At 29.0% G+C, this 15,670-nt stretch overlaps 1 protein-coding gene across 50 annotated transcripts in view; it reads right to left on the bottom strand.

The window, feature by feature from the left end:
* The window catches only part of LOC126759732 (sodium channel protein para), a 50,394-nt gene that overhangs the window by 27,968 nt on the left and 6,756 nt on the right, over nucleotides 1-15,670 (bottom strand). For 15 of the 50 annotated variants that reach the window (XM_050474770.1, XM_050474778.1, XM_050474785.1 and 12 more), the window contains 13 exons: nucleotides 13,032-13,187; nucleotides 12,763-12,968; nucleotides 10,047-10,175; nucleotides 8,899-8,990; nucleotides 8,514-8,790; nucleotides 8,090-8,399; nucleotides 7,218-7,523; nucleotides 4,426-4,488; nucleotides 3,532-3,712; nucleotides 3,202-3,410; nucleotides 2,992-3,091; nucleotides 2,863-2,931; nucleotides 111-388 (listed from right to left, as the gene is read on the bottom strand). In XM_050474770.1, the coding sequence (XP_050330727.1) occupies nucleotides 111-388; nucleotides 2,863-2,931; nucleotides 2,992-3,091; nucleotides 3,202-3,410; nucleotides 3,532-3,712; nucleotides 4,426-4,488; nucleotides 7,218-7,523; nucleotides 8,090-8,399; nucleotides 8,514-8,790; nucleotides 8,899-8,990; nucleotides 10,047-10,175; nucleotides 12,763-12,968; nucleotides 13,032-13,187 (2,376 nt within the window). The remainder of the gene's footprint in view (nucleotides 1-110; nucleotides 389-2,862; nucleotides 2,932-2,991; nucleotides 3,092-3,201; nucleotides 3,411-3,531; nucleotides 3,713-4,425; nucleotides 4,489-7,217; nucleotides 7,524-8,089; nucleotides 8,400-8,513; nucleotides 8,791-8,898; nucleotides 8,991-10,046; nucleotides 10,176-12,762; nucleotides 12,969-13,031; nucleotides 13,188-15,670) is intronic. The other 35 variants (XM_050474791.1, XM_050474805.1, XM_050474792.1 and 32 more) reach the window with 8 other exon arrangements.

Below are 15,670 nucleotides of genomic sequence, written 5' to 3'. Positions count from 1 at the left end.
TTTATCATTGCAGTCAATCGTAAGGATAGAACTCTTTGGCTTTATGTTACTTGATTTGCAATGTAAGTAATGTCAAAAACAAGATTAAATATTATATTATTTAAACTTACATAATTGCCGCTTTTCAAAATTTTTTCCATCTCCTTATTCATATCATGGTGGTCCATTGCCATGAACATTGTGTTTACAACGATACACAATGTAATGAAAAGCTCAACGAATGGATCAAAGACGATGAGCGAAACCCATTCTTGAAATTTTAGCCATACCCAGCAACAATCCCACACACAAAAAATGTCAATTCCTCTAAGTATGGCCTCTAGAGCTTTGTCCTTGAATGTGGGACCATCTTCATCATCGTCCTCTGTTGGAAAATAGTAAACAGAGACTGAACCATAAAGTTTCAGATTAGTCAATTTTGACCAGCTTTGACTTCGTCGATTTTAGGTGTCATTTTTAGCATTTGTAATCAATTATGTATCATTTATATTTCTTTTGATCGTTGAATATTTCGATGAAGCCATCTATTAAATTGTTTCAAAACAATATTGAATAGCAAAATGTGCGTAATATAAAACGTTAAACGTTTTTGCTCAGTTTAAGTTTAATGTTGTCTACCATTTAAACTAATTGGAAACTCATAAAAATGGAAAAGTTTAAAAAGTCTTGGTAATATATACATGTATGTATGTATAGATATAATTTAGACATGTTGTATGCAAGATTAGTAAAATTAAGTCCGTTCGATTACTTCATATTGTATAAAGGAGTTAAGTTTTAATGACAGTAATTGTGAGCGACTCTTTACATACAGACATACATATATTATATTTTTGTAATTTCCATGTTGTATTGCTCATTGACTAAATATTTGAAAAAACGTTTTTTGAAATCGTTATCAAAAATCGTCTCATTAAGATAAATATAACTTTAATGACATTTTACTTTCCGCTTTTTTTGTTAAAGAACTGAAACTTATTTATAATTATTTTTCCAATTAATTTTAAGACGATCTTAAATACAAGAAAACTAATAAAAGCATACAAATTTCAAAACTAAACCACTTAGATGGATAACTAAAAGTTTAAAAATATATTAATTATTTCCTTAATGCAACAAAAAGCTTCTGCTGTTGTTGTGATAATATAAATACATATGTGATAGAAAATCTTTGTAAGTGAAAAACTAATATTTTTAATTGAGAAATTTTATATTATTTGTTGAAATTACTACGAAAATATTCTCAACTAGTTACGTGTTCAAATAAATATAAACTCATGCGTGGTAGAATACTTAAGCTATCGAAATTCGGAGCATAGATTTAAATAGGCTATAAAGAAATAGTACACATCTTACATCACTATCGATCATGCAGCTAGGAAACTAACCAAACTACATCAAACTAAATCTAAATTAAAATATATAATTTTCAGAAAACGAACATTTTTATTTACCTTATATGTAAGTGTAGTGTAAAAATTAAATTCAACATTTAAAAAAATTAATTCTAACATTTTTCCACATTTAATTTAAAGTGTTTGCATAAAAAGTTAAAAGCAAAAAATTTTTATTGGTAAAAATCGTTTCATTTATTTCAAGTACATAAGTATGCGCTATCATTCTTTAATTTGTTTTCAACTACGAAAATAATGTGATTAGCTTAAAAATTTTGTGTCTCAAAATATTTAAATTGCTTTCAGCATCACCGTAGCAAGTAAAATAGACGAGTCAAAGAAGTCATATAGTTTATAGAAGGATTCCATAATGTATATTATGTATATAAAAATGTTACTTAAATAAAATATATAAATCTTAATGAATGGAAATGACAAATAGGTTGTATATTATGTTACGAGAGAATCAATATTTTATTAGAATGAAATTTATGAAAAACAATTAACTTTGATTTGGATCCCTTTATCTGCAATATTGTTATAATTATTTATTATACATACATACATATATTTTCTGAGACTTATATACTTCATTTTATAACAAAAATGCAGAAGTTAAACGTCATATGCAAGAATGTTAAAGATAGAAAAAACGATTACCGCTTTTCTTACAAAACATGTGTTTGTATGATGAAATCCATTACAAACATCTGGTAACAGTTGTCATTATACTAGCACTCTCGTACTTTTTGGATAATATATTCAAATCAATTGCAGCATTACCAGGTATGTATAAGTAATTGAAACCAGTAGTAAATTAAAGGAGTTCGAAAGAAGCATGCCAATGGCATTTCCAAAGCAATTGCAAATTATATTATATTTATTGTATGTACATTTTGTTATAGGCAGGCGACAGTGTTGGACTGAATATTAAAAGATTCCTGTCACTTGAAATTAGTGTGACATTAATTATAATGGTGGAAAATAGGCAAACAATTATTTTAAGTTAAATCATCTTGATAAAAATGTATATCAATTGAATATGTATATGTACATATATATTTATATATGTAAACTAATACAAGCATACGCAATTAGACAATTTATTTTAGTATAGAATATTTTGGCAGCATAAAAATAAATTTGTACATTTGCAAAGATATCTAAAATAAATTGTCCAAATAAACTGCTGTGGATATATGGAGGATATTTACATAACAGTCCAATCAGTAGAAAACAGTATAATGGAAAACGCACACGAAAACACACACATATAAACATACATACATACAACACATTATTTAAAATTTACTTCTTTATAACAAAAATGTTTTGTATTTACAATTAAATGAATTTAAGCGTAGGTATGTATGCCTTTTGAAAATAAAACAATATTATCATCAAACTATTAATTCAAAAAAAAAATATCAAAATAAAAAATATCATGTTTTTGAAGTTATTGTCTTACCACCACGGTCACTAGCACGACTATGCCGACCAGCGGCTTGCTCTATGATATCATTTAAAACCATCACATCTGCAATTTGAGTTAAATATTTGATTATAAGAAAAGGAAAATATATGTATATAATATGACCTTTCATGTCGACGACTGTTTGGTTTTGGACGGGCTCTATAAAAGGATTGTCGTGATGTTTTATCTTTCCGGTTTCGTCGGTACATTCAAGGCCCATTTCCTGAAACGACGAGTGAGAGAAAAAATTCAAACAAATTAAATATATGTATATACAATATATAGGGATACACATTATTTCAATATTCATATATATTTAATCAACGTAATTACAAAGTCTCGGTGTAATTCCTTGTGATTTGTATCGACATAACTAGTGCCATTTGATGCACCTGCTGACTGGTTACGCGTATTACGGCTTCTTAGTTTACTTTCTTTAGTCATCGTGCTGACACCCATAGCCACCATACCCCCTAACAGATCGCCATGTGATGTATACGAGATTCGTGATTGATGCGAGGTATATGATGAATGTCTAGAACCTGGAATATTTTACTTCCATAAATTGAATGACAATTCAAGAAAATATTTCATAGACTATTAACACTATTAATTAAGGCTTGAGAAATTTTAATTTGATATAAATATATTAATATTACTAACCTAAATTGCCATAATATACCGGCACAATAATAGCGCCATTCTCTTCGGACATCGGTGTTACTGCGTTCGAATCATCGGCATATGGCAAATGCTGTTGCGCATCCTGATATGTTGACAGTACAAGGGGTTTTCGATCACTCCCAGGAATACCGAAACGACCTCGCCCATTTCGAATTGTGTACTAATAGTTAAAAATGAAATACATGCACGAATCATGAATAAGTTTAATTTATTTTACCTAGGTTTTTTTCTATAATATGTACATATTTAAATTTGTAAGAAAAAGTTGAAAAAAACAACTCTTTGAAACAATGATTATGAAAAAATTAAATGCGAAACCTAAAAAAGGTTAAACTAGTTAAAAAATAAAGATAAAAATCATCATAAAACATTTTAAGCAGTGTCAGTACAAAACTAATTATAATAAACATGGAGAGACAGCCAGTAAGTTTACCAAGAGCTGTTATTTATTTTTATATTGATTGGTCTATTAATTTCTTGCGGTAAATATGTATATGATTGATATGGGAGTGTTATGAAAATCACATGAATAACATGGGCATCAAACAGTACAAATATGGTTACAGATAAACAATTATTACTAAAAGATAATACATCAGTTCGTATACAAAGATATTTCACATATTACATACATGTAATGATTTTATTTCTTTTAGAAAAGTTTTTATTTTGTATCAGGTTTAAATTATATCGACATTGACTAAAACTTTGAATTTTTGATTCAGTTCGTGCGTCTAACTTAAAATATATGGCTTAGTATTCGTACGGTGCGTTCAGGAATATTATTACGAGAATGATCAGGTGCTTATGTTTATTTTTATGTATGCCCCGTATTCTTTAGCCGCGGGGGTGGAGTTGATTAATAGCGCTTACCTTATGTGAACTACGTGATCCCCTGCGTATGTTAAACGGTGAACCAGGTAAGGATAAGGATGTCTATGTTTTGTAACAAATAAAAGTATATAGAAGAAGAAATAGAAAAATATAAGTAAATAAAAAATTGTATATTCAAACTATTTCATATTATTTCCGTGTTTTCTTGGATACATATCAATCTAAGATTTGGTCATTTTAGGTGCATTAAATTTATGTAGGAAAAATTTGAAGTAAATTATATTTAAAATTGTATATATATTTTGTGTACTATGCTTTTAGTATAACAGATTTAATATACATTGATATAAGGAGAAACAAAACCAAGGTTAATTTTAGTGAAAAAATAATCAACTAAAGTTATGTACATATGTATGTATATTTTCTATATGAGAAAATTAAATAACAATGCATTTAAACATACTATATATTCTTCGCGAGTAAAAATATATGATCATAAATGTTTGGATGTTATTACACTAAGCATATTAATGTGCAAATACAAATTATTATATTATTTTAGAAATATTGAAGAAGGAGTACACAAATATGTCAAAAACTTTTAAAATATGATTTTTATTTTTTTCCTCACAAAGTAATCATTTTATTTTGATTTTTATTTTTCGCTTACAAAATAAGAGTTATTTCATAATATTTTATTTATTGCTCACAGAATAATAAGAGTTGAATAGCAAGCTTTTATTTAGTCTTTTCGAATTGAAAGTAATAACGGGAGAGTATTAAAAATTATGAAATAACTTATTTTGCAAGCGAAAAATAAAAATTAAAACTGAAAAATAATTATTAAACATGATTTTTTGCCCATTTCCTCATAACTGTTACGGTCCCTGTTTTTTCTTTTAATTACAAATATCAAAACTGCGAGCATGAATGTATAAAACAATGGGAGAATGAGAAGGGTCGGGTTTGTTAGTGCATAATTGTTATAAATATAATATTTAAATATATAGTTATGTATCAGAAGTGTCCCAATCGGGCAAAGATATTTGATATTGAATAAGTTATAGGTATATTATAAAATTATTTTTATACAACAAGATTTACACCTACCTTCAATAATGATGGACCAAAATTCATTTAATTTTTATTCAAAAAAATTATAATGAAAGCTTTGCAGTTTTTAAAAACCATTTAAAATTTGTAGAACTTATTACAGCTTTGTGATATGAGAAATATTTTGACCCAAAAATGCATAAAATATGATAGCGCTAAGAATCGAAGCTATTTAGCATTATAGTGGCATTATTTCCAATCATTAATCAGATAAAAAATACAGCAATTCGGGGAAAGGCAAATTAAAGGGTAACAAAACGTTTATATTATCAGTATTATACGGGTAAGATTTAAAAGCGTTAAGTTTAAACATAAATAATTACATTTAGGAAGAAAGGGTTTCAAACTAAATTTTGGTATTTAGTAGATTTACTATGTTGTAGGCGTAAGCTGATATTAACAGCAACATGTGTAGGCACTAAACTGGCTACATTTATAGTCAATAATAAAGCATTTCAATTGCGTACATACCATAACCTTTTTATTATTTGTATCCATAAAGCTTAAAATAATTTCTATGCATGATAAGTATATATGATATAAACATACATATATATAGATATATGTAAATACATATGTATATATGTATGTCTAACTTGTCAATAGGTTAATGTACCTATCTCACAAATCATTAAAGCTATATTAACTACAACTGAGGACAAGTGCTTGCCGCACTTTCACATACAGGGGAAAACCTCATTATAACAATAATCACCACCTAATTATATAACTTTATGTCACTCATGCACTTCAGAAGCGTTAAATTTGGCTGAACAAACACTAGCCGCTTGTAGTTGAATTTATATGTATGTTAGGAACTAATCGACCGATTTCAACCAAATTCATGAAAGCGGGCGAAATATGAGAACAACAAAGCCTACTACTCTTATAACACTACTTTACATTCCATGTCACTCTTTCACTTTACAATATTTAAATCAAGGACAAATGAAAATATCGGAAAAATTTGCTAAATTGGGCCTTCAAGGTATAAAAAACTCTTTCAAGCTAAATACATAAACTTGAAGGACGGTTACTAGAATTCAATGGGCTGCAATTGCACAAATAGTTCATGAGATTTTATACAGTATTGTTTAATCAATAGCTAGGGCTGGAATTACGTAACTGTGTGTAAGATTAAGTTACATTTTTGCAGTATAATCTTTCAGATTTCTAAGTTTGTATTTACCTTTAAGAACATAATTAGACCAATGAGTGGAGAAATATTTCGAACACCGCGTTCAACATCGCTATTGTACTACTAAACATATGAACAATTTTTCAGAATACAGTTAAAAACCCACTGATCTTGCATCCATCTCCTCATCAGTAATCTAACTTGCCACTGAATTATATAGATACTCTATTCTCGTCATTTGAAAAGTACAATATAACTTTAAAAAAAACAAAACAAAAAAAAGCATTCAAGCAAGCATTGTACATGCAATCCGTTAATAATTATATAAATTTATATAAGGAAATGATACTAGTTATTTTAACAAAATATAATCGAATTTACATCTAAGGGTGATTGATTCGAATTTTTGTACAGCGTTAGAAATTATTAAACTACAAAATAATATAATATACAATAAAAAATATCTGGATATTTTATAATAAAATTTCGAATAATTTATATAAAATAAAAGTTGGCAAGGCGGAAAGAAAAGCAAAAATAAATACATTTTAAGCAGATCAGCCAGCTGTAATATACTTACCGTGCTTACTTTTCTGACTTTAGTAGCGGGTGCTGTGGTAGGTGCTGGTTGTCTTTGAATAACGCTCACCGACTCCGATACAACTTCAACGCTGCGAATCGACATTTTCTCCTTATTGTTGTCATCATTCCCTTTCTCGGCACCAACAAAGAGCTCATAGCTAATACACGAATATGTGGGACTTTTCGCCAGTTCCGGATGCAAGGCTGCTTCGGCCGCTTCAGCTGCATCTGCCGCTGCTTGTGCTGCTGCATTTGCTCGTTCTTCCAACTTGGCAGCTTTTGCTGCCGCCGCTTCTTCTGCTTCCTACAAGGATATATTAATTGAGGTTGAAGGGTTAAGCCTCAGGTGCGTTTGAATATTTCAAACTGCGTGCTATGCAAATAAAAATTAAAGCCACCAAAGCCATCAAACATTGTTCATTGGACGAAGTTGAAGAAACCTTTCGATTGTCCGAATAATAAATACCTTTCGCACATGCACATTATCTTTTTTTTCAGAAAACTAAGGTACTCGTTAGTTTGTTTCGTAATTTAATCGGATTCTTTCAGTATCGTAGAATTGAATGTGTTCACGTGGGGTTGTAATAATTATCATATATCGCAAATGCTGTTATATGAAGAAACTCATCTCATACTAACAATGTAATATATAATAATTGATATTATATCACAATAAAAGTTAATACATACATTTATAAAATCTTCCGAAGAAAATAAAGTTTGTACAGTAGTTATAACAAAGGCAAAACAAACCACTCAACATTCAATGGGTTGAGTAAATATTTCCACTCTAATCGGCCTGCTCGAGCCTGGCCGCTCGGTGCCAAATTAAAATTGAATATATTTACTCGCATGCATGGTACTACTTACACGAATCGCCTCCTCTTCGGCAGCCTCTTCTTCTTCGGCCTTCTTTTGTAATTCGTCATAAGACATGGCAACAATGGCCAAAATCAAATTCACAAGATAGAATGAACCTAGGAAGATGATGACTATAAAAAACAGCATGTGCCAGGGACCAGCCGCTCTAAGAACGAGCTGGTACAAATCTTCCCAAAAGTCCTGTGTCATTAGACGGAACGCCGAGAGGAAAGCCCAACCGAATGAATCGAAACTGGTGTATCCATAATTTGGATTAGGACCAAAGCCTTGCAGACAAACGTACTCATCACTACATTGCCTGCATATGAATAAATGTTTAAAAATATTTATAGAATAAATGTATACCACTATATTTATTTAGCTATGTATATATGCATATTTTATGCATATTTTATCGAAGGTATTAACTCACCCAGCACCAGATATGTTCCCACAAAGGGGGAAGGAATAACCATCATCCTCTGAATACCAATTCGAACTATTGCGATTATGGTAGTCCCAGTTTTCATCAGTCAAATTTCCCCATGAACCATCCAAGGGAAATTTTTTAATGCACTTCTGTGTTAGAACACCCATGTAAATTTGTAGCCCCATCAGAGCAAATACTGACAGCGAGAACATTGTTAAAATTATCACATCACGCAAATTTTTTACAGATTCGATGACAGCACCAACAATAGTCTTCAAGCCTAAGAAAATAAGTATATTAAGAGTAGAATATGAATTGAATAGAATGGTAAACATATAGATTTCCCAGATATAGCCTATTGGAAAAGAAAGTAAATATTTTTATTTACCTGGCACGATGGCTACTGTTTTAAGTGCACGCAATACCCTAAAGGTTCTCAATGCTGCGAGGTTACCTAAGTCAATACCCATAGTCACATAACTACAGAAGAGCATCGAGAGCGAACAATATGTATTATAAATGAAGGAATAAAATTAAAACGCTTTATTAGTATTACGAAAAAATGCATATTTCTTCTATGTAATATTTATAAGTGAGCTGCTGTATTCAGTGATAAATGCCACTTACAAAATTAAACGAAGAGTTCTGAAAACGCTTTGGGTGTTTATATGTGAACATAAAAGGAATTGCTTTAAATGAGAGTATATATACAATATAATTTTTTAATTAATGTGTGTAAATGTGTATTTTAAAAACCGATGCGGTTTCTTGAGATGTTCATAACTTTATTTAACTTCAAAATTTGTATTCACTGCAAAAGCAATGAGCAATTACACATATTTATATATTTTTACAATATTTTAATACTTTCAAAATAAGAATTTTTCAAAAGTTTTAAATATTACTTTGCTCAATCTAAGATGGATTTCTTATATTTCAATAAAGATTATAAATTAGATCAAAGATTGCGACCGTATGGTGTAAAAACTAATGAATATACATATATTTAATTATATATGCGTGAGTAATGATTATATGCGACTAATGATAGAACATGCAATACAATTTTTTTAGCAAATTACGAACTCGATGAATATCGGTCTTAGTTTTATGTGTTTTTATCTATGATGATGAAGTTTTAGAATAATGTGTATGGGTGTATGTATGTAGGTATGTATGTTCAAGTAATGAATCTACTCCGGTTGTCTAATACTTTAGTATTGCGTCGGGAAAAAATATATTAAATATGTCAAAGTGCAAACGAAAAATGAATGAAATTGTATTTAGTAGTTAGTATGAAAGTGATGTATGTGTGTGATTATTTTACATTACAGAAAATATGTAACTCCGGCTATACATATGTATACAGTATGTATATTTAATACAGATAATGTAATTAATTCACAAAGAAAATAAAGTGGAATAAGCATTTCTAAATATAAGTAGTTAAAAAATAAGTAAACAATTAAAATAATACTAAAATACACTATGATAGTTCAACTGAATATATATATATATATATTGTTATAAACTCACGCTAAAGCTATTACTACGAAGTCCAGCCAATTCCATGCATCTCTAAGATACGTAAACGGGCATAAAATGAAACCTCGTGCCATCACTTTAACAGCTGATTCAAATGTGTAGATTCCGGTGAATATCACCCTAAAAACGAATTTTTAAATTTTCTGTAGCTTCATATTAAATGTGTCACCTTTGGTTTATAATTATTATAAATGCGATATTTTAATTTCTTTTAATCGTTTAATCTTGACTTAAAATTACTTACAAAGTACCTATTTAAATGTAATTTATATAACATTTTTTATCATTGTAATTGTCAGTAACAAAATGTTTTATGGAAAAAATTAGTTAAATAAGATATGACTTGTTCCTAGCATAATAAATGTTTAGAAAAACTAGTTGCATTTTATCATCATTAAAATGACGAAATATTTCAATTGTCAAATTATATGTTTAGCTAATACCTCTAACAAATATTTGCATGGGAACTTTCAGCACATTAGGTTAAATACATCTATTCAATTATATAGATATTTTTATATGTTTGAGCTGATTCTGGTAAAGACTAAATTATGAGTAATAGTGTTCGTATACATACATATGTATATGTAAATACCATATTTGTCATTGTATTACATCTTTTTCGATCGATAATAGTACATTTTGAAATTGTAATTCACGTTGTGTTCTTATGTAAGTACATACATAAGTTTATACATACTATAAATATCTATAATTAAAAGAGCGCATGAAGTCGGAATTCGATCAAGGTATTTTCCAAAGCTTCAATAAAGTAGTAGTAAATATTGTAAGTGATAATTGATAATGTTCTTCTTACATGGATTTGACTAATTTAGTTTGTATTTGATGGCGACCTTTGCCTTTAGCTGAAATTGCAGAATATTTTCTTCAATAGCAGGTAATTAGTAGATATTTTATAACTGCAAAAAATACAGTATTTTTCAGGTCCATTATTTACTTCAGGTCCACTTGTTTATCCGCAACTGCTAGGGTACTCATTCAAATACAAAATCTACGATGACAATATTGACATCAGCTAAAAAAATGACGTTACTTTTTCGCCGCTCTAATACATTAAATATGAACATACATAATTTCTACGTAGATAAATACATTTCTATTTTTTTTTGGAAACATAAATCATATATTTGTTTTACAATTCAACTACTGTTTTTTGCATCTAGTTGGTTAGAAAACTGTACAATAATACGAGTATATACTTTTATTATTTGCACACTACTACTAAGCTATTAAGGATTGATTTTTAATTCGTATTTTATGCTGTATATTTTATATATACATTATATATATATATTTTATGAAAGTCGACTGTTACAAAATTTTACATTTATTTGTTTTATATAGTATTGCAAGTGTTTTCTTACGCTGCCCAGTAAGGGATCATTTTTAATATTTTTACTATTTACAGTTTAATTAAATAAAAGGATAGCTTAATGGGATAACTTTTTGGTAAAGAACTTGAATAATTAAAAAAAAAAATATATACGTATGTATTTATATATTTCCAAGCCATTTAAATTGCTTTAGTATATAATACGGTCTCCTACTATTTAAGTTTTCATCTATATAAGGAAAAGCTAACAAAGTTTAACAATCTGTTAGATGAGAACTATTTACATTTGTGATAAGGACGTTGTACAACAAATAAACATTACCCACTATTACATAATTTCCTTTGAAATGATAGGTAGTATTTCAAAACGGAGTATATTTTATACATACGTGTGTATAAAATTTTATATGGAAGCGATACTTTTTAAAAGTTATTACAATTTTTCAGTACTTGACATTTTATTCTAATTTAAATTATATTATGTCAAAGCAAAATTGGTCTTTTATGCAGGCAAATGTATGTAAATTTGAGTAAGTATACTTGAGGATGAACATAAATAAATACGTGGTCAATGGGTAAAAACTCACGTAAATGTATATATTGTATATATCGCGCCAAAAAGGCTGAATGTTACTGATAACGATAACTACTCAATAAGGCTAAATTTGTTTTTAATACTGTACTCATCATCATAATTATATAAACTTCTAATTTACTCTTCAAAAATTGTATATACGACATAAGAATAATGTTTAAATTCTACTTGTGTATTGGAATCATATTTATATCAAACTGTTATACATATTTCGAGTTCTAATTTAATTATATCGTTCTACTTTCATAATTACTTATGTGTGTTTATATAAATTTCTAAATTTATTCGAAATTATTCGAAATTATAATCAAAATTATAAGAAGAGGAATTTATATATTATAATAAGGTATATTTACATCACAAACACTAACGCGTATAATTTGCTACTCTCATCATTTTATTCTAATAGATAATGATTAATAAGTACTATGCTATGGCAAGTATAAATTAATTTGATTGTGGCTTAGATTAAATTTGGATATCTATACATACATATAGTTATGTTTCAAATTTCCTTGTATATTACTCATGTATACAATAATTTATTTATAATATACATGAGCGTAAGTGCAGTTTTGGTAAAGTTTAAATTAAAGAGTAGTAATCAAGTACTACTATCACAGAAGTCCTATATCAATACATATTTGCGTGTATATGTTTACATAGAAAAAATATGTATGCATTTATGCACTTACTCTCCTTTTTAGCCAAAAACGTATAACATGGGGATATATAAATTACTGGAAGGTTATACTTACTCAGTGGATTCGACTGTTGGCGTTGTAGGCATGATCATCAGAATGCAATTAACCAGAATAGTTGTAATTATAAATAACGAAAACAACGGATGCACTAAAATATAAATAGCTACGCGACGTATGGGATTGAACGGGTCGAGCAACCACATTGCTTTGGATGCAGAAAAGCGAAAAATATCTTTTCCCTTACTTACAACTACAAAGGTCTGCAAAAAGAAAAAAAGGCATTAAATATTTCAGGACCAAACCCAATTACATAAATTACATACCAGTACATTGTTATAAAAAGGATCAATATCCTCGAGAGGAGTGGAGGCCAGTTCCGGAGGGAAGCTGCCCTGCAATCGAACAGGTATTGGCACGCCCTGTTCAAGTGTAGGATCCGGTTGTGGACCTTCATCCTCATCCTCGTCATCATATCGGATCTGTGATTTTCGATTTCAATATTCCATTAGGTGTAATTGTAAGAATGTTTGGTAGTACAGAAAATACGTTGAAAATGATAGATTAGTAAAAAATTGCGAATGTGAGATTGATGGCAAACTCTGCTATACAAAGACATGAGTCTCAAAAATACAAAAGTGTAATTATATTCAATGAAAATTAGGTCAAAGTGTGTAATTAAATATAAAACTAAGTGGTGGGTTTTGTTAAGGCAACATATTGATTTTGGTAGACTTAAACAATTTTGATTCCTAATATTATTATTTGTATTCGGTTTTCGAAATTATTGTCTGTTAACTTTTTGGCCGAATCACGTATTTAGGTAATAAGAATAGTAAAATGCTTTTAAATATTGAATAAAACAATAACTGAAACTCATTTATATTTAATAATACACAGCTGTTTCAATTGAGAAGCTAAAGCAAAAGAGTGGTGTAGATACGGCATAAACACAAATTTGCAAACGTAGCACATTTATATAATATACTTATACAATGACAATAAAAGCTACTGTCTGCTGTACATACATACAAGTACAAAATAAATTACTGATAATTGAATCTCAAATAATGTTTTTAAAACTATACACTTATAAAAAATACCGAGAAGCAGTCCACTGACTTATTTAAAATTGACAAGGAAGGAAAAGGTTATGTAGCCCTATATATTTATTATGACATAGATCCTGGAAAAGATAATATAAAAAATACGAAATCGATATTATCGTTATTAAGCAACCGATCGGGTTCTGTGAACTCACCAAATAACCAATATATTACTTATCCCCTTCGCTTTAAAGTTAACTCACTAGACGCAAATTAGTAGTTATATATAAAACATGTCATTTAACTGACATATGAGAGTTAGACGAAGATATTGCCGATTAGAAGTGGCGATGTTAAGGAGGTGACACATAAGTATTGTCCACCAAATATTGCTTGGATTGAGTTAGTAGCTAGAGAAATATAACATTTCCTCAAAAAGCAATCGATGTTATAACCATTGGTTAATTTTTCAATTCAAAAGACATGCGGTCATGAATAGTCGGAACTTATCCTTCTGTTATACTATGTTATACTTAATCTAAATAAATTTCCTTAACACGATACAATACTATTTTTATTGCTGGTATCCTGGTTAACATACATATATAAATAAATCTCAAGTAATTCCTCCTATGACAAGATTGATAGGTGTGCTATTTCAGTGTTTAGTGTCCCACACATGTAAAAGTTGTATTCTACATAAAAACACATTTGTAGGTAGTTCTGCCCCAGCCACTGCGTATATAGAAAACTTCTATACTTCATTATTTATTTTCAAATAAGAATCTACTTATGTATATATTTATATCAACAGCTAGTTTTGTTAAACAAAACTAAAACTTAAATTTGAAGTTAATAAAATATATTTACGTATATGACGCAGTTATAACTTTAAGTATGAAAATATTTTATTGCAATGAAAAAATAATAATAAGGGTGGAAAACTGCAATAGGAATAATAATTACTACAAATAAAAACTATTATAGAAACGTGATACTTGAAAGTTACCTGTTGCTCATAAACGTTATTTTCTTAGGAATTTTTAAATTTGTACCTTTTCCGGAAAGAATGAAATTTGCAATGTTATAACACTTTATTTAATGCAACATTACCCAGCTGTATGCATGTGTATTGTACGCCGTTATACATTTATATAATACACATACATATACATATGTATGTATGCATTTTCAGCAAAAAGCGCTGGAAATTGTTGCACCCCAAATCTAAATCATCAGACATCTGCGTAGTATGGTCAAAAGAAAAGTACTTCCTAATATCAAGGTAGAACAACCTAAGGTTTACTAATTAATTTTCATGTAAAATATTAAACTATTCCTACGAATTGGAAGGTATTTACTCTTACTCACATATTTTATATATGTAAATCTATATTCTTCTTATGCAAGTATAGGTTGTTAGGTGAACACGTATTTGCTCAATTTTTTTAGAGGTACCTAACTACTAACATATTTTCGTTGTGATTCAAGTGTCAGTATAAATGTAAATACGCTCATATGTATGCTTAAAAATGTTATGACGTGAAATGAAAATGATATACCGTCATTTTGCAAAATATAAGAGGTTTAGATGGTAAATTCCCAAATTATGCGATTAAACATATGATTCACTGGCGTACCCAAAAACCGTTGAGCGTCGCGTTCAACTCTCAGCGTTACCGCCGCCGCTGCCACTTTTATTTGGGGATGACAGTCAGTTATTTATAGATACGTATACATCTCAAACAAATAATATAGGCTTTGATTTAGCATTCTTAGTATCTTAACAAAATATATATAATTCGGCAGATTATTATTACGGATGATTGATTAAAATAGACACTTTTTTACACATACAATTTTGCTTACATTTTTGAAATGATAAATTTAAGTATAGTTACAACTATTCGACATAACAT

Source organism: Bactrocera neohumeralis, chromosome 5, assembly GCF_024586455.1.
Source record: "Bactrocera neohumeralis isolate Rockhampton chromosome 5, APGP_CSIRO_Bneo_wtdbg2-racon-allhic-juicebox.fasta_v2, whole genome shotgun sequence".
NCBI classification, from domain to species: Eukaryota; Metazoa; Arthropoda; class Insecta; order Diptera; family Tephritidae; genus Bactrocera; species Bactrocera neohumeralis.
The sequence above is the reverse complement of the archived record's forward strand: the minus strand, read 5'-3'. Positions and strand labels throughout refer to the sequence as shown.